General features: G+C 39.8%; 3 protein-coding genes across 6 annotated transcripts; 2 read left to right on the plus strand and 1 right to left on the minus strand.

The window, feature by feature from the left end:
- The first annotated feature begins 161 nt into the window (after positions 1 to 161).
- On the plus strand, positions 162 to 5,091 carry LOC116200199 (filament-like plant protein 7). Of its 4 annotated transcripts, none has more exons than XM_031530974.1 (7): positions 162 to 762; positions 890 to 952; positions 1,234 to 1,357; positions 1,542 to 1,686; positions 2,080 to 4,126; positions 4,233 to 4,283; positions 4,478 to 4,926. In XM_031530974.1, the coding sequence occupies exons 3-6, from the start codon at positions 1,259 to 1,261 to the stop codon at positions 4,264 to 4,266; spliced, it is 2,325 nt and encodes a 774-aa protein (XP_031386834.1). In that variant the 5' UTR covers positions 162 to 762; positions 890 to 952; positions 1,234 to 1,258; the 3' UTR covers positions 4,267 to 4,283; positions 4,478 to 4,926. The 4 variants fall into 4 exon arrangements, with proteins under 4 accessions (XP_031386834.1, XP_031386833.1, XP_031386832.1 ...); XM_031530973.1 differs by having other exon boundaries at positions 187 to 762; positions 890 to 1,032; positions 4,223 to 4,283; positions 4,478 to 5,091; XM_031530972.1 differs by having other exon boundaries at positions 188 to 787; positions 4,223 to 4,283; positions 4,478 to 5,091.
- Positions 5,081 to 7,943, minus strand: LOC116200200 (protein IN CHLOROPLAST ATPASE BIOGENESIS, chloroplastic-like). The gene is made up of 12 exons (XM_031530975.1): positions 7,784 to 7,943; positions 7,581 to 7,664; positions 7,072 to 7,146; positions 6,961 to 7,003; positions 6,824 to 6,881; positions 6,492 to 6,659; positions 6,355 to 6,417; positions 6,173 to 6,267; positions 5,988 to 6,069; positions 5,786 to 5,896; positions 5,504 to 5,661; positions 5,081 to 5,403 (listed from the first exon to the last, which is right to left on the minus strand). The coding sequence occupies exons 1-11, from the start codon at positions 7,893 to 7,895 to the stop codon at positions 5,521 to 5,523; spliced, it is 1,032 nt and encodes a 343-aa protein (XP_031386835.1). The 5' UTR covers positions 7,896 to 7,943; the 3' UTR covers positions 5,081 to 5,403; positions 5,504 to 5,520.
- Positions 7,944 to 12,053: 4,110 nt separating this feature from the next.
- On the plus strand, positions 12,054 to 12,808 carry LOC116198530. The gene has a single exon (XM_031528695.1). It carries the CDS (start codon positions 12,304 to 12,306, stop codon positions 12,505 to 12,507), a length of 204 nt encoding a protein of 67 aa, XP_031384555.1. The 5' UTR covers positions 12,054 to 12,303; the 3' UTR covers positions 12,508 to 12,808.
- Positions 12,809 to 18,530: the final 5,722 nt, after the last annotated feature.

An 18,530-nucleotide genomic window follows, 5' to 3' on the forward strand; every position in this document is an offset into this window, starting at 1 on the left:
TGTTTCCACTTCATTCAACAACCATGGGAACTGGGACCGGACCCCTAACCTCCAGAGGAAGCTCTGATAGCACTCGATTCACATGTGCCGAGAAAAACCCAAAGATCTTAGGGACCGTGTGTGTGTGTGTTCAGGTTTGATGAGCTCTTATCCTCCACCGACCCTACCAGTGCAGGCTTGCATCCCGAGCCAACACGATATATCTGGTGTAGTCACCAAGCTGGTTCGACTTGGCATCGACCGATGATTGTATCGAGCTGCTGAGGACCCCAACCATGGAAAAAAATCAGATCCAAAGCCGACACTTCCCCAACACCCCCGTCCCGATCCGTACTCACCTCTCCTGTGAACGGTCCCATCCCTCTCTCTCTCTCTCTCTCACTCTCTCTCTGTCTGCCTGAAAGTCAGCTCCTAGCTTTTCCCTCTTTTCACTTCACCATCTTTTTCGCTTTTTTTTCCTTTTCCTCCTTTCTCTGTCTCACCAAAACCTCTTCCTTCTTCTTCCTCCTCCTCTTTCACTCTCTCTCTGCAGACTGCTGCTCCCAAAGCTCTGCCCCAACTGCCAAAAGTCCCTCTCTTCACTATCTTCGCAAGTTGGTGTCTGTTGGGATCACATCACAGACACACACGCACATACCCACTGCCCTCTTTAATCAATGCCCTTCGTTTCGCACTCACTCTCCACCCCAAATTTTATGCCCAGAACGTGAATCTTCCCTCCACATTTTTCTCACCGCACCTCTTGGTCCACCGCTCTCCAAGGTCAGAGCTTTCCCTTCACAAGAACGTATGAAAAAATGTTTTTTTTTTTTGCCACTTGGGTTTTATGGGCAGTTTGATAAGTGCCCAACAATGATCTCTAACCCATGATGAGCATTTCTCTCTGCAGATTGGCTTGGTTTGATCGAATTTTGCTTTCTTGACTGGCATTGGAGATTGCGGGCAGAATTTAGTAAGTTGGCTTCTGGGTTTTGCTGTTTTCATGAGGACTGAAATGGGGTCTGGTCGTGTCTGCAAATCTTGAAATTCATTGTGAGGATTTTGTTGCATGTAATTCTTTGTCTTTTATTTGTTGGGTAACTTATCGCATGCAGAGTTCATCTCCAGTAACATAGTGCACTTGATCATATACTCAACTCAGTTCAGCTTAGCTCAGCTGCAGATATACTCCTATGGATATGTTGAACTTATTCTTCATTACCTTTACATTTGTAATCTTGGCGTGTTCCTCAGGAGCTACAATTGATTTGGTGGGATTATGGACAACAAAGCATGGCTTTGGAGGAAGAAATCGGCCGAGAAGACCACAGTCTCGAGCAGCGGAGTCAATTCTCCTTTGGAAGGATTCGAGGAACAGGTAATAATTAATCATTGAAACATATCTTTTTGAGGATGTCTCTGTCTTCAAATTCATCACAAAAGAATCGGATATTCAAGAGATTAGTGATCTTGCTTGCAGAGAACTCTATAATGCTATTGTCGTAAAAAGAATTATAGTATCAAGAGATAAACTTTTATATAGATTGATTAGTTTCCAACAGGTAGGAGCATTTCAGAATGGTGGAGCAGAGTTGGAGAAAGGCTTCAAAGATCTAAATGGAAAGCTCTCTTCTGCCCTTTCCAACTCCGATGACAAAGATGATCTCGCGAAGAAGCATGAAAAGATGGCACAAGACACCCTTGCTGGTAACTGCTACTTTTTATCGTCTCTATCTAATTTATTATACACTGCAAAAATATTGATAAAAACTTCTTATGGTGAAAGATTTTAGCTTCTTTGTCTTGTTTGGTAACGAGCTTTGTGCAGTATGGCTTGACACATTCTTTTTTCTCTATTTCTTTTCATATATTTCAGAAAATATGAAAAAATGGAAAACTTCATATAACAAGAATACTGAAAAGCCGAAGAACTTCACTTCAGTCATGAAAGAGCTTATTTCTTAGCATTTTCTATCGTTTAGAATATGAATGCTTTCCATCTCATGGAAAGAGAACGAGTGGTTAGTGCTAATCAACCCGTCTTAAATTAGCCTACCCCAGACTACATTAGTATCTCTAATTGATGATCTAAATTTATAGCCAGGGACATGGCGGAATCAGAATTGATGTCTCTGAGAAAGAAGTCGGATGAATGTTTGAAGCAAAGAGCTGCCGATGAAGAGAGACTGACCCACCTTGATTTAGCTCTGAGGGAAAGCACGCAGCATCTGCAATTTCTCCGAGAAGAACAGGAGCACAGGATTCACGATGCTGTTATTAAGGTATCAAAGGAGTTCGAGAAATCCCGTTTTGTCTTGGAAGAGAGGCTGGAAGAGACCACCAAGAGGCTTGCAAAGATAGTCCTTGAGAATAACCACCTCAGCAAGTCTCTCCTATCAAAGGAAAGATTAATTGAGGATTTGAGCAAGCAGAGGTCACAAGTGGAGTCGGAGTTAAGTGCTTTGATGAATAAACTTGACTCAATGGAGAGGGAGAATGCTTCATTGAAGTATGAGGTCAGGGTTCTCGAGAAGGAGCTTGACATAAGGAACGAGGAGAGGGAGTTCAATCGTAGATCGGCAGAGATTTCCCAGAAACAACACTCAGAGAGGGCAAAGAAGGTTGCAAAATTAGAATCAGAGTGTCAAAGGCTGAGGCTCCTAGTGAGGAAGCGATTACCAGGGCCGGTGGCCCTAACAAAGATGAGAAACGAAGCTGAAGCACTGACAAGGGATCCTTCCGTGATGAGGATCGGGGCTTTGACTGATCAATTGAACGCTATGGAGGAAGAGAATAGAGCCCTCAGGGAAGCCCTTGAAAGGAAGTCTAATGAGCTCCAAGTCTCTCGGAATATGTATTTCCAGGCAGCCTCGAAATCATCCCAAAGGAATATTAATAAGCTCCATCACGAGCCATCCATAGCTTCAGTATCGGACATTGGAAGTGATGATAAGGCCAGTCGTGCCGAGTCGTGGACTTCTGCTTTGATATCGGAACTGGAGAACTTTAGGAATGAGAAGCTGAAGGAACTGCCAATAAGCGCAACAACTGGAGCTTCAGAGATCGATCTAATGGATGATTTTGTTGAAATGGAGAAAATTGCTGTTTCCTCAGCCAATCAGCCATTTAAGGAGCGCCTCTCTAATTTTTCAGGTCAAACTAATTCAGTTCCCTCTCCTTTGTCTTTGAAAGGAGATATGGAAGAGGGAATGAACCGGTTAGACTCGTTAATTCGTGAACTCCCTGATTGGCTTCAGGATATAGTCAAACTGGTGGTTAAACAAAATCGGGTCAATCGAAGAGACCCAAAAGAAATACTTGAAGACATCAAAACTGTTTTGGAGTCTGAACATAAGAATCATCGATATCCTGGTAATCTTGGAGATTCAAGGGAAATGATGAACAGAGCAATATCCAAAATTGTTGAGCTTCTTGAGGGGATTACTTTGCCCTCTGCCCAACAGAATTACAATAGTGTGGGAAATTTACCGAAGAAAGATGGAAACTTCTCCTCAAGCAAGACGTCGGGAACGCCCACAAGCTACACGGTTCGAGTCTTTCAGTGGAAAACTTCGGAGCTTGAGGACATTCTCCAGAAGTTTCTTCACACTTGTTACGAGCTGTTGAGTGAAAAGACTGATTTTTGCAAGTTCGGGCAAGAGTTGGCGCTTGCTCTTGAGTGGATCTTGAACCATTGCTTCTCCCTTCAAGATGTTTCGAGCATGAAGGAGGAAATTGTTAAAAGTTTCCAATGGGATGATCCGAGGAGCGACAGTGAAGCCGAAGTAGGGTCCATTGGCCGAACTTATGACTCAAATAAATTAGTTACTCCACTTGCAGAAAGAGGTGTTTCTAAAAATAAAGAACCAAAAGAGGATGACATGATGAACAAAGAACTGAGCCAAACAGTCGAGAGCTTGAGGAGTGAAATGGGGAGTCGGAAGGAATCAAAGAGATTGATCGAGGATCAGATCAAGAGTCACAGGTCAATCGACGAAGATCTTGATAGGCAGATTTCAGCAGCCAGAGCAGAGCTAAACGAAGCTCGCGAAAGGTCATCTTCCCTCGAAGGGGAGTTGGAAAACAAGAACAGTTGCTGCGAGGAACTCGAGAACACGTGCCTCGATCTACAGCTACAACTTGAAAGGTACTGTACATGATTCTTCCAACCGTATAATAATAATTATTGATTTCGTGAGTTGTTGAATTAAATGATTATTTTGAGTATTTTCATTATTTTTAGCGTGACGCAGAGCGAGGACCCTAAAGATGAGCGCAGTCGAGTAGACAAGACACTCCGAACTGTAAGTCATTAGCCAGTTGCCATAGTCACACCTTACAAGATGCATTTGATATAAGTTGTTCTTAAAGTAACTCGCTTTAAACGTTAATTTCTCTGTTCTATAAGAGAAATATGGGAAGTTTTCCCAATTCTCCCACTCATTTGAAGGAGTTCGATGCACTTGCTTCCTTATTGATAAGAATCAAAATATTGCAGGACTTGGAGATCACTGCTGCTACGGAGAAATTGGCAGAGTGCCAGGAGACCATCTTGAACCTCAGGAAGCAGTTGAAGGCAGTGGCCTCACCAGACGAAGCCAATCTCTTCGACAAAGTTATTGTCACGACAACTGATGATTCAGCTTCGCCCAAGAAAAGCACAAGCCACCGTCCTTCCTTGCTGGACCAGATGCTAGCTGAGGACAAGGCAAAGGCTAATGATAATGAGACGAGAGTGACTCATGACAATCCCATGTTCATCCCAGATGAACCGACCGGACAGCCTGAGAAGTTAAATGGGTTCAAAGGAGTCGCGAACAGAGAAGGAGAAGACAGGAAAATGGAGTCTTTGGCGATTGTGCCCCTGAAGAAACAGGGAGGTGGGGGAATCTGGAGAAAGCTCTTCTGGAGAAAGAAGAGAGTTAGCAGCAAGAAAGCATCGGCGCCACATGTTCTGTGAGTTATTCTCGGTATTCATGCTTATGTTGGATGCCAATTAGCCATTTTTGTTTTGTTGTGTTAATAGCTATAGGAGAAAAGAATAATGCTTGCATAGAATGAGAGAGACAACGGTATCTTATGTTCAAATTTTGTGTGCTGGTTGTGTAAAAATCCTTTTTCTCGTACTTAAATCGAAGGGCTGAATGCCAAGCCGAACTCCGAGCAGGTCTTTAGAATCTGCCCTCATAAACAACAAAACGGCCAGAGCTCGTCTTGACAACTCGCCATCATAAACTAATGGCAGGGTCATAAGCTTGGAAACTCCAAATGAATCTCGCCATCATAAGGGGAAAATGTTTGATCCTACATAGATCATGAATGACCCGATGACTCAAAATTGTCTCACCAATCTTCTCTATAAATTTCCATGGTCTATTTCACTCTGCCATTGCACATATTACCCTAGAATGGTCCGGAAAAGTCCTGCACAACACAATCGAGAAGATCGACTTGAAGTTTTAGTATATGACCATGACATTGCAATCGAAATTCAAATTTTTATAGGAGAACAAAATGCGATGACCTTGTATATGGTGATTCTCAGTCTCTATACTGAACAAATCTTGCGATATCTGGGAGCCCAGCCTTATCATAGCATTCGGCAATTCTCTCCACATATTCATTCCAGGTCCCATCAATTGAGGCTAAATCCAATAGAAATGCTGCTTCGTCCAACACAATCTGCACGTTGGCAATTCCGGAATTTCGCACTAAAAATCTATACGTTTTGCAGAAGTGAAAGAACCTTGCACAAGGAGAAAATAGAATATCATAGAGAAAAAAAACGCATTATGGTTGAAACTACCTGCTCGAGAGGCTTCCCCTTCTTTAGATCTTCTTGCCGACCCTCCTCGGTAATCTTCTCTTTAATGTATTCGATCTGCTCATCTTCCCATTCTGCTATATCAGCAACATCCTGAACAGGAACCCAACAGAAACATGAACCACCTCATGAAAAGAGAGACACACGCACCAAATCGGGCTTGTTAGTTATCAAGAGGTCATACTTGATATTTACAACCAAGAGTCCACCAAGGTGATTTCAAAGCTCCTCTTGCAGCATCTTTGGCCTCTACACTGCGCCCAACCCTAAAAAAAGCACGAAACAGGCTCTTAATTGGTAAAAGTGTCTTTAGTTAATAACTGATTAAGAGCTCCTTGAAGTACACTCTGGGACAAGATCTCTACTAACTTCAGTAAAATTTGTGCATTGAATACGAAAGGCCGTGCAAATCCTGGGAAGTTTTCCTTCTTCGTATAGAATTCACCCGTCACTAATGCTGAAACCTTCCACAGAAATTATAGATCAGCATAATATGCACCCTTGGTGGAGCAGTGCTCCTTCAGAAAATATTAGAAAGTAATAAGCCTTACATGGTCCCCTTTCTCGAAGTGTTTCATCACTTTGCGCTCCAAGACATCTGGAAATAAACCAACCTGAGAATGGATGAACCATTTTTCATCATAACAATTCCCATTGATTTTGTCCAGAGAAAAATTTTGATCAATACCTTCTGGAGGAGATAGACATCTAGACTTGAGACATTAGACTTGGCGAAATCCCCCTTCCTGTAAAGTTTGTCTCCGGCATCACCAGAAGCATGAAATAGCTCATTGCTGCTCTCAGCAGAGCCGAGGGCATCTTGTTCGACTAGAATTCTATGGATAAATTGATCTACCTGAATCAAGAGAGGGAAGAGCACTGTAAGCACGAGTAAACTAATGAATCCTGCATCTTTATACCCCCAGGAAAATAATTCTGTCTCCATACAAGTATTAGGCGTAAATATTTTACAATCTTAAATAACGATAGTTCTCAGATTAACTTCAGGGTTCAGCTCACATTCTTAGCCAAAAGCCACACTCCATGCCTCTGAACCTCCACGACTGGCATCTCCATACTACAAGAATCAGTCTAGGAGTTAATTTTCCTCGAAAAGTTACCATCAGAAAGGAAAGGTCATCAAACGGAGATCTTACCCAGATGGAGCTGTTGGCCATCGCAGGAATGCAGTAATAGCCCCTGTTACAGGAAACGAAATTATAGTTGCCACTCCAATATAAATCTGATGTAGCGCATGTCTCCAGTACCTGAACTATTTTCAGCTAACGGAATAGCAAGAGGGATGATCCCATTCTTGGCTCCCGGAGATAATATTTTATCACCTGTTCCACACAATGAAAGTGATAATGAATTTCACGAGGAGCATAATAGCAACTGGTAAACATCCAAGTGATAGCACCTTATGCTGCATCTAATATGTTGTCAATTATTCGAGATTGCAATGACTTTAAGAATTAACAAATTACTATTATCATCGCCAATTTTAGATTTTTCTGCTATTTCAGATGGCTAATGCCCCAAAGTCAAATAGAAAGAATCAACAATATCGATCCACGATATGAAATTCCCGATTTTCGGGATTGTTTACGGGCAGTGGAGTCTTGAATAGCCAAGAACACTTCCAAGTTCAAACGAGCATCAACGTAATATGTATGCACTATGATAGATTCAACTAACTCAATTTCTTGAATATCAAAATCTACAGAATTTCAGCCAGAAATGAGAATCCTCTTAGCGGCCAATGCCGCTGCCCTACCTCTCGCCTGAAGCACTTTCAGCAGTTGAGGCAGGTGAGCTGGAGGCTGAGTTACAGCTACATCTCTGACGAATCCAACGTGATCTGCAAAGCACAAAACGGAAGGAGGTTCACCGAAAAGTGGAATGAAGTTGGAGCAACCGATTGTGGCCGCTCAAAGTTCAGTCAGATGGAACCCAACAGTGAGCTAGTGACTGGAAGACCTGGAGCTGAGAAGCAGCGAAGGGTGGAAGCTCCGCCATAGTGGCGGCGGAGCAGGGAGGGAATAAAGGTGGCGCGTGAGACTCCGCACACCACTCCGCCGCCCGCCAGCATTTTCGGGTGATATATGAGTGAACGAGACTATTAACGGAGGAGCGACTGGTGGGAGTTATGTAGCGTTCGATAATGATACCAATATTTTCTATTTCTTTTTTATCCAGCCAAAAAAATAATAATTTTCCTGACAAAATAATTTTTGTTATGTTTGGTTTCATAATAGAATTTTAAAATAAAATTTTGATTTTGAAAAAGAGTGATATAAATGAGACTCACTCTTTGACTTTGTATGAGTTATTTTATTTTGTTGTTGAAAAAAGTGATATAAATGAAACACACTCTTTGATTTTGTATGAGTTATTTTGTTTTGTTATAAGTCGAATTATGTTAAAGTTGCGATTTTAAAATGTGATTGGCAAACCAAACAAGCCATTAGTTTTTTCATTACCTTCTAATTTCCAGCAAAACTAAATTGAGCCTTTTCTAATCTTATAACATTTTTTGAATAATTATTAACTCATAATTTCATATTTCGTAATAATAATTGACTTGAAGTTGAAAAGTTTGGGTAAACTTTATTATGACAGTTGGGAGTCGCATCCTGCAAAGGCAGTGATTCGAGATGGACTAACAATAACAATTTCTTACACACAAAGGAAAATTAAATTCATAAGATCTATATAGGTTAATGAAAATATGATATTATGATATTGTTTACACTCATTTTCCGCATGTCGAGATAAATACAGGTTTAGGCACGTGTGATAGATGAATGAAGCCCAAGAAGTCGACCCGAGAGGAGAGGAAAGCCAGGAGCTACAATCGACACAAATTTGGTAGAGACGGCCATGCCAGTAGTCAAAGGCCTTTTCAAAGCGCCAAGGCCCGCGACACAACTCGTTCTAGGACAGTTGAGGAATGTGTAAGGTAACAATGGGTTACTGATTCTTGGTATCTTGCAACCTAGATAAGAATGAATGAAGACAAGTTCGTGTGCATATGTGTGATCAGCCAGTCTCACTGCACCTTTCCATGTTTGGTTTAATCGGGAGATTCTTGATCTCAAAATCACCTAGGGAATGGATGAGCACCAAACGGAAAGAGTCGATGAAGGAACTCATGGGCAATGATGGTCGATCGGTCAAAGAATATCATGGAAGGTACAAGGTAACAATCGTGGAAGAATCAATGAAGGCGGGGCATAGACATCAAGTTGCAGTCAAACTCCATATATGTATACCGGCCAATCATTATTGTTTTTTATTTCACCTACGTTTCTTTCATTTAGGTTTGCTTCTATTTTAGTTAACTAGGATAGCAAAATAAGTGGCCACAGATTATAGAGTTCCCTTAGGAAGAATAATGTCTCAATGATTAGTCAAGCTTGGTATTCATCGCCAATTATAGATCAAGGCTATAAGTACCAGTAAGACAAAAGACCTATCTCTTCGTCATATTAATCAATTACATTATTTATCTTTATTTTTCGCACATTTACTTTCTTGCACATTATCTCCTCCACACTTTATTTTTCGGTTCAACTTGCTCTCTGGAGCAAAACACGACCGACCTTTCGGGGTTGCTCGGCGTTGATTCATTGGCCACTATCCACGAGTCTTGGTTTCCAAACTGAGCCTCACTACCTTCGGGTAACCAAACTCACGGAGATCGAGGACCGAATACGACTGTGAATCTCACCATCTCTAGGGTCGGCTCCCAAGCCGTTTCACTTATTATATCAATAGGTCACACATGTTGATCCGTCGGCCACTATCCACGAGTCTTGGTTTCCGAACCGAGGCTCACTACCTTCGGGTAACCGGACTCACAGAGATCGAGGACCAAATATGGCTGTGAATCTCACCATCTCTAGGGTCGGCTCCCAAGCCGTTTCACTTATTATATTGATAGGTCACATGCGCTCGTTTGGGAAGAATCTAAGCAACCAATTCCTCGGGCAGCATAGTCGTCTGATCAAAGTAACCATTCAATTTGCTCTACCTTAAAACCCAGACGTCGATTAGACCTATAGACCTTTTGGGAAAGCACCGTGGTAAGCTTGGCACCTAACACATAAGCGATTTGTCATGCTGTGGCTGGAAAGCATATTTGCACAATCTAGGCAAAACAGATATATACAATTTGTTCATACTAGTTGCCATCTATATGAATTAAAAGCAGGTGATCTTTTAAGCTACACACACTGGTGCCAAATAAAAAAGTGGGATTAAACATAAAATATGAAAGATACGAATATAATCAATGTAATGCAAAAGAAGTATGTGGATCATAATAACAGAAAAGTCGAGCATAGGCGGTGGCTTGAACAGTGCAATTTTACCGCCACTTGTTGGTGTCAGTAAATAAATTTAAGTGATCCAGTTGTCAAAATGCAAGACTATTTGATAGAGATGAATGATAAAAATTAATGAATGAGTGTTGTGAATCTTAAAGGACATTTTTACGATTGAATAACTCTTATCGTTTAACAAAATTGAGTGCTGTAAAGATTACAGCTTTCTTATGATCTACAAAGTCTAATTATAAAAGAAATTTAAGACTGGAAGTAACATATCAAAGAATCGCCGTTAATACCCAATTTTATAGGTCTTTATAGAATTTAATCCATTAAGTGGCTTAAGAGATATTGCATAACTTTGTGGCAAAGTCCGAAATTTGACCTCATATTCTGATGTCAAGCCTTTTTTTGAATTTTCAGTTGATTCTAAACTATAGTATTCTTCACCGGACTTTTAAAGGCTGTGAAAGCACCCTAATCGGACGTCTATCTAACATAAGAGAAAGATGTTCTCCAAGTTGGTCCTTCGGTTAGAAAGAAGTAAAGTCTTCGATTCCAATGAAAGAGGGCATCACGCTTATTTCACTTTGGAGGGTAAATAAAAACACTCCATAGTTCGGGACCAGACTGCATTTTCTCTAAGGTAATTCACACATTTCCAAAGTAATTCAAGTACGATCTAAGAAACTAATGGATAATTTATTGGGTAAATTGCACTGGTGGTCCAAAATATTTTACAAATGTTACATGATGGTCCAAAAAGTTTTTTTCGTTACATGATGGTACAAAATGTTTCAAAACTGTTTCATGATGGTACAAACCGTCAACTCGAGCTTGACGCCGTCAAGCCGATGCTGACGTGGCTACTACGTGTCACCTCCTTGCTGACGTGGCCGAAAAATTTTAAAATTTTAAAATTTTAAAAACTTTTAAAAATAATTTTAAATTTTAAAAAATTTTAAAAATAATTTTAAACTTTTAATTTAAAATTTAAAATAAATTTAATATTAAATATTAATTTTTTATAAAATTCTTTTTAAAAATTTAAAAAGTTTAAAAAATTTTAAGAAAATTTTAAAAAATTTTAAAAAATAATTTTAAAAATTTAATTTTTTTCAAAATAATTTTCAAAAATTTTAAATTAATTTTTTTTATTTTTTTTCTAAATTTTTACTCTTTTTTTATTTTTTTTTATATTTTTTAAAAAATTTTAAAATTTTTTATATTTTTAAAAAATAATTTTCAAAATTTTTAAAATTTTAAAATATTTTTTATTTTTTTGAAAATTTTTACTCTTTTTTTGTATTTTTTTAATTATTTTTTGTATTTTTTTGGACTTTTTTAAATTTTATTTTCTCTTAAATGACGTGGCGCACTATGATTGGTTCCATGTAACAGAAGTGACACATAGGACGCGACACGTCAGCAAAATGTTAACGGCGTCAGGGCCAATTGACGGTTTGTACCATCATGAAACAACTTTGAAATATTTTGTACCATTATATAACGAAAAAAACTTTTTGGACCATCATGTAACATTTGTAAAATATTTTGGACCACCAGTACAATTTACCCTAATTTATTTGAATGTTACATGTTTGAAATATCAATAATTTTCTGAATTTATAAGTATTTTACTAAAATTTACGTAGTTTATTTGAAATATGGATGACTTTTACTCAATTCCATTTTAGCGATTGATCTATTGAATCAATAAGTCGCATCATTTGAAATAAAAATGTTTACGAAATCATTGTATTCTCTTAGAAAATTCCTCTTTTATGGCTAAAGATTGAAGTTATTATACATCCTTGAAATGACGCCCCGCGGATAAGCGACGAATAAAAGCCGCGGTCCCACCAGCCGTTCGGAAGTCGGAATGTTCCAAACACGCGCCTTTCCACCGTCAAAAGCCAATTTGTCCTGGCGCGAACTTTCGAGGTTCATCTCGAATCAGACGATGAGCACAGCGGGCCTTCGACGGCAGATGGCTTAAAGTTAAGATTCCCCTTCCACGCGCCTGCGACTTCCGTATATATTCGCGCATACTTCTTCCCATTTCCTCTAGCGATTCGGTAACCGATCCATAAAAGCGTCGACGATCAAGCGATTTTCTTTTGGTCCCATCAGCTGCAGCTGCACGTCCACACACGCACAGAGAGAGAGATGTGTTTGGTGTTCGTTTGCGACGAGGACGAGAAGGTGATCGGGAGGCAGCCGGCGCCGGGGGCGTGCCCGTACTGCGGGGGGATGATACAGGCCATGGACGTGGAGAGCCAGTGGCGCTTCTGCTTCCTCCCTCTCTACTTCCGCACCAAGCGCCGATACTACTGCACCCTCTGCACCCGCCGCCTCGTCCTCCACCAGTGATTCTCCGAAATCCCCAAACCGATCAATTGATCAGATGAAAAAGACGGGAAGTCCGCTTCGATCGGATGAATAAAAAACCCTCAGGTTCAGGTTAGAAGACGTACGTGCTTTATCGGAGAATTAGCGTGTAATTAATATCTAAATTGCAATTTTTGTTTTTTCCTTTTCCCTTTTTTTTTATTTAATACATATGGATTTTTATACTTATGGATGCTTTCTCTTACATAATCCTGACTACATAAGAACTGAACTTTGGGTTCTAATGTGCAAATGGCAGTTTGTGTTTGTGATGTTCTTCTTACATTATCCCTCCCCGGATTAATTAATTTCGCGATCCCTTTTCCTTCAATTTTCTACCTTCTTTCTTTGATCGGGTTTTAGCCGCGCGTAGTACCGTTGTGCCGTGCCATGAAATTGATGTGAACAGGAAATCGTTTTTCTTGCAGTCATGTCGGGAAAGAAAATATCCCTTGAAAATATTACAATGGTTCTGGTTTTGATGGATGTGAATGTGTATAGTTAGAACGAGCATGGACGTGTGTAGCATTGAACTCTAGTCGAAACAACGGGCCCTGCTGACCCCTCGGTTCCGCTGAGCTAGGTTACATTATTCCTCCCCCCTGATTAATTAGTTTTGCGATCCTTTTTCCTTCAATTTTCTGCATTCTTTCTTTGCTCGGGTTTTAGCCGAGAGTAGTACTGTTGTTCCGTGTCATGAAATCGTTTTTTCATGCAGTCGTGTCGGGAAAGAAAATGTTTCTTGAAAATTCCATGAAAATATTACGATGGTTCTGGTTTCGATGGATGTAAATATGTATGGCTAGAACGAGCACGGACGTCCATTGCATGGAACTTCTGGTCGAAACAATGGGTCCTGCTGACCACTCGATTCCGCTGTACTAGGTTGAGCTGGTATAAGCACAGCTAGTTCAACTTGGCCCTCGATTCCACGTTCCGGACGAACTTGAGGCCTATACAAGGTTTCCATAGCTTTGCCTGAGGGGAAAGCCCCAACACGGACATGGATGGGTTCATCATGGATTAAGTAACATGGGAAATTCCTTTTCCTCCAGTTCGGCACATGCCGAATGTCTCTCTCTAGGAATGTGCCCTTGCTTTTTCTAATAATTACGCTCATGCCACTCAGTGTATTCGGCTGTGCTGAATTCGGAGGATATAACTTATCTCAAATAACATTGGTCTGAGGTTGTCAGTCGTTGGATCTCATTCACGTTTAGTAAGATTGCGTTTTTAAAAGTGAAATTTGGAAATTTTGTGGATAATAACTCATCAATTATCAACGGCCAATCGGTCGCAATTTGTTGTGATGTGACCTTAAAGATGAAGAGCACCAAACTTCATTGATGACAACTTATTGTTGTAGTTATTTTTTAAAAAAAAGAGTTATTGCTGTTCGGAAGAAGCTACTGTTGGGCAATTGACTGAACCGACGAATTAGACTTGAATGGAGTTTTTCTTTTTCTTAAAAGTAAAATGATGGACAACAGTAATGACGACCATGTCGCTCCCATTACGCAATGTTCGGACTCTAGTGTTCAACTGCGAATATATCAGATGAACTGAATAATCAGCGTAAGCACTGATCCCGTTAGCATAACACTACCAAATGCTCAATATAATTTACAGAAGCCAGTGTCCTCCAAGCCCAAATCAAATAGCACACAGCTAGCTATTATTTTTGACAATGCACTAGACCACTAGCCTTGGTGGCGACTTGAATGAAGTTTTGTCCATCGAGTCTTAGGATCCATTTAGTTTTGGAGAGGGAAAGGTTTTTGACTCCACTCAACTTCACTCTACTTTATTTTTCCTTAAATTTAACAATACAATCATTATTTTTTTCCATTTTTCTTCAATTTTTATCATCTTTAACTACCATTTAATTTAATTTTTTAATACTAAATTCTCTCAAGTCTCAACTATTCATTACTTTTTTCACAATTTAAAAACACAATTATTATTTTTTTATCTTTTTCTTCAATCACTTTATTACAACCCCACTTAAACATATATATATATATATATATACACACTTTTTCACCAACATATTTGTTTGTCTTTTACCTATTTCAAAGGGAATAAAGTTAAATTTCGAAATTTAACTCTATTGCCGAACGAACTCTTAAACTTGTTTGGCTTCCCTCCAAACTAGATCAGATGGTTGATGAGCAGCATTACCACCACCACGACCTCTATACTGTTTAATGACGGCACACTTGAGCCATTCCAATCTTCCCGAGGAATTAGACAAGGAGACCCAATCTCGTCATATATTTTCATCTCATGTACTCAGTTCCCATCGAAGAAGCTACTGAATCTCGAAGATGGAGGGGTATAGAGCCGATCAACGGTAGTTTTGCTATCTCAAATTTGTTATTCACTGATGATATCATTTTGATTGGCAATACTAGTGCATCGACTCTAAATGCTGTGGGAGAAGTCTTAAATCACTTCTGCAATCTCTCAGGAATGAAGATCAACAAGGCCAAGCCCCGACTACTATTCTCCAATAACACCCTGGAAGTTAACAGAACTGCCTTTATGGAGAGATTTGGCGTAGCGCAAACTGATGATTTTGGGAAGCATCTTGGATTTCCAATGAGCCTCTCGAAGAGAAAAGAGAAAAACTTCTCTTTCATTGTTGAAAAGGTCAAATCCGAACTTGCAGGATGGAAATCGCAAATGCTATCTTTGGAGGGACGTGCTGCGCTAATAGAATCAGTCACCGCCACAATCTCTACTCATATCATGCAATGCACTTACCTCCCGAAAACGATCACCTCAGAAGTTGACAAATTATACAGGGACCTTTTATGGGGCTCTACCGCCGATAAAAAGAAATTACACTTAGTTGGGTGGGATGTAGTGACCCAACCCAAAGATTATGGCGGTCTTGGCATCAAGAAGATGGAATTGCGAAATAAAGCCCTTCTTGGTGGTTTCGTAGCACAAGCAAGTGAGGAAAAAGCTCCATGGGCTAAGCTCTAGCAGCATAAAATTCGAAAGCATAATTCGACCACCACTTGGAAGGGATCTCTCACTCGGCGTGCAATGTTGTACAGGTTTAGAAGTTTGGGAACAGGGGGCAAAATGGCGCATAAGAGACGGTGTCTGTGTTAAGTTCTGGGAAGATAAATGGATTAGTAGCTCCACACTAAGACCACAGGTGGTGGGGCCTCTACCAAGAGGCGAGACTGAGCGACCGGTTAGCGCTGCTATTTCTCCTGAAGGGGACTAGTCTCTTGATAGTATTCCTTTTGAACCCCCTATAGATGTCGTCAATTTAATCCGAGGTACTCCCCCGAGTCGTCTCTCGCCTATCCATGACAAAGTGGTTTGGGGGTGCTCTTAAGATGGGAAATTTAGCGCCAAGTCTGCTCGTGGCTTACTAGCAAAGGCTGACAACACTCATTCACCAATTGACTGTCCTTGGATTTGGAAATGCAAGGCCACACCTTGTATTCTAATGTTCGTTTGGCTCTGCCTATACCAGAGGATCGCCACCGCATCTCTCTTAGCGCAAAGAGGCATCCAGATCGAACCCTGCTGCCCCTTCCGTCGTGGACACAACGAATCAGTGCTGCACATCTTGAGAGACGGATGCATCGCTAAGCCATTATGGGAATATATCACGCCACCAGGGGATGCAACAAATTTTTTCATTGACAACATTGAGTCTTGGGTCAGATCAAACTGCACATCAACTCCCATCTAGGGATCCTACTACATGGCCTTAGACAAGGCCTACACCAAGCCCTCAATTTGGGAATTGACAAAATCTGCGTTGATATCGATGATTGCGAGATGCTTAGCACTCAGTTTGCGAAGATTATTCCAAAGCACATCTATCTCGAAGCAAACTCGTGTGCGGATCTCCTGGAGAAACAAGGAAGTTGTTTAACGAGCCCTCTGTCTATCTTTCATTGTGCTCCATCTTGTTTAGGGTCTTTTATTACTTAAAGATGTCATGGGAGTGCCTATTCCCCGTATTGTATCGAACTTGATTGTTGATTAGTTAATGAAGAACTGCGTATACTACCAAAAAAAAAAAAACTTGACTGAACCGAAAATACATATCTTGCCTTTTCATCGGCTTAACTCTCACATGTAGTTTGATATTTTATCAAATTCCTTATTACCCGGAAGAAAAGGACGGAGGGAGAGCGAGAGCAAGAGCAAGAGTCCGCTCATAACATCAGACTTGTACATGGCTTGAGTCGATTTCAAGGCCCCGTTGATAAAGAATCAAATCCTGGAGTATGGGTTGCAGATCTTGCCATTTGATGAGAGCAATTCATTTTGCACCGATTAAGACTTGAGTTTCGTTGAGGTCGAGACTCGAGATAATTGTGTTGGAAGAGGATGCTATCATTTGAAATTATCTTGAGTCAGTTACAAGGCCTCTTCAATTCGATAGACTATTATACAGAGTACGGTTTCTGCATAACTTTTTTTTATTGGTTTTTTGCATATGTAGGCTCCACGACCATACTTGCTGGTTCGAGTTGATAAAAAAAGCTTATGTACTTTGATTTGACGGTTTGGTTGCTTTTGATTGGTTTAACTGTCGCTGATTTGAGCCGATCAAGAAAACCTCGTTGAATTGGTTTGATTGTATAGGGATTGGACTATTCAGGTCTTGATTGATTGCATTGATATAGTGGTGTGATCTGCGAAGGATTCATGCATCGGGTATTGGTCCAACACTCTTATTGGCTTTGATTCTCTATTTTTACAGCATTATAAATTGCGCTATGCTCCACTTCTCGATTTTCACTGGGATCCAAGAGGTTGAGAACAAATTACAACAACCGTAAGGATTTCTTCAACTAGTTGTTTTTTTTTTGTTGGGTTCTTCAACTATATATTTAATGTACTTTAGTCACATGTATTTCTTTACAGTGATCTTAATGGATGTCGTATTTTTTCTGTTCTGTAATTTATCATCTTAGACATTTTCCTTTGTCTGATTTGTCATTAATTGACATTCTTTGGAAAAAAACGCTGAAATCCGAGATTATTTAGAAGATGAAAAGATCTACAATCAAACTTACCTTATTGGTAGGATGAGCTTCCGATTTCCAAGGGATTTAATAACAAAATGAATCTAAAGATGAATATCTTGGTAGATTTTTTTTTAAGTATATTTATTTAGCTCGTAAAAATTTCCTTCCTATAATATATAATATCTTTTGATTATCCTTCCCATCTGCCATTTCAAAAGCAGACTGCCACGTCACTTTCCCCCCAATTCCACTCTTTCCCCGTCAAAAACGCAAAAGACCCAGCACTCACGGCAACTTTCAAATCGCCCCCTCATATTTCGGTTACCGTCTAGACATGCCCCCAAACATTTCTAGCTATCCCAACTTCCCAAATCAATCTACTAAGGCACGTTTGATCGAACGGGTTTGAGGTGCGACAAGAATTTATCAAATCATGTCCTACACGTGGATGGAATATAGGTTCCATTGGACATGACTATTTAATGAATTACAAATCATGTTTGATGTAATGGATGATTGAAATTTAGGATAATATTTAATCTATAATGAAAATGATAATTCTTTTTTTTTTTTTTTATCTTTAGTGTTTACATCAATGGAGATGATCAATGGAGGTGGCAGCAGGGTACGTGCAACTTCAGCAATCATGGCTTCGCATGATCTTGGCGGACCAGTGTTAGCTGAAGTTTGGCCTCCACCAACCTCTAATCCTTTCGTTGTTTTTCATTTTCAATTATTTTTTAAATCTAAAATTATTTTATTCAAATAAGGACAACAAACAAAAATAACAACTATAATGATAATAATAAAAGATTATAAGGGCATTTTGGTCATTACACTTATATATCCCAAAGTTTAATCAATGCAAGTACCAATCACATATATTGAATATAAAATTCTATAAGTAAATTATAATCCTAGTCATATAATAATCCATCAATCAAACATCGTACCTAATACCACATTGGCAATGGAAATGGCCTCAATGTCTATAAC

Source organism: Punica granatum, chromosome 3 (assembly GCF_007655135.1).
Source record: "Punica granatum isolate Tunisia-2019 chromosome 3, ASM765513v2, whole genome shotgun sequence".
NCBI lineage: Eukaryota > Viridiplantae > Streptophyta > Magnoliopsida > Myrtales > Lythraceae > Punica > Punica granatum.

Excerpts from the sequence above, each read along its gene's own strand:
- LOC116198530 (XM_031528695.1), top strand. The coding sequence starts at position 12,304 with ATGTGTTTGGTGTTCGTTTGCGACGAGGACGAGAAGGTGATCGGGAGG.
- LOC116200200 (XM_031530975.1), bottom strand. The coding sequence starts at position 7,895 with ATGCTGGCGGGCGGCGGAGTGGTGTGCGGAGTCTCACGCGCCACCTTT. Across the intron at positions 7,004-7,071 it reads GTTAGCTGAAAATAGTTCAG|GGGCTATTACTGCATTCCTG; the intron begins GTACTGGAGACA and ends TTCCTGTAACAG. Across the intron at positions 5,897-5,987 it reads CTCTTGGTTGTAAATATCAA|GATGTTGCTGATATAGCAGA; the intron begins GTATGACCTCTT and ends GTTCCTGTTCAG.
- LOC116200199 (XM_031530973.1), top strand. The coding sequence starts at position 1,259 with ATGGACAACAAAGCATGGCTTTGGAGGAAGAAATCGGCCGAGAAGACC. Across the intron at positions 1,358-1,541 it reads TGGAAGGATTCGAGGAACAG|GTAGGAGCATTTCAGAATGG; the intron begins GTAATAATTAAT and ends AGTTTCCAACAG. Across the intron at positions 4,284-4,477 it reads TAGACAAGACACTCCGAACT|GACTTGGAGATCACTGCTGC; the intron begins GTAAGTCATTAG and ends AAAATATTGCAG.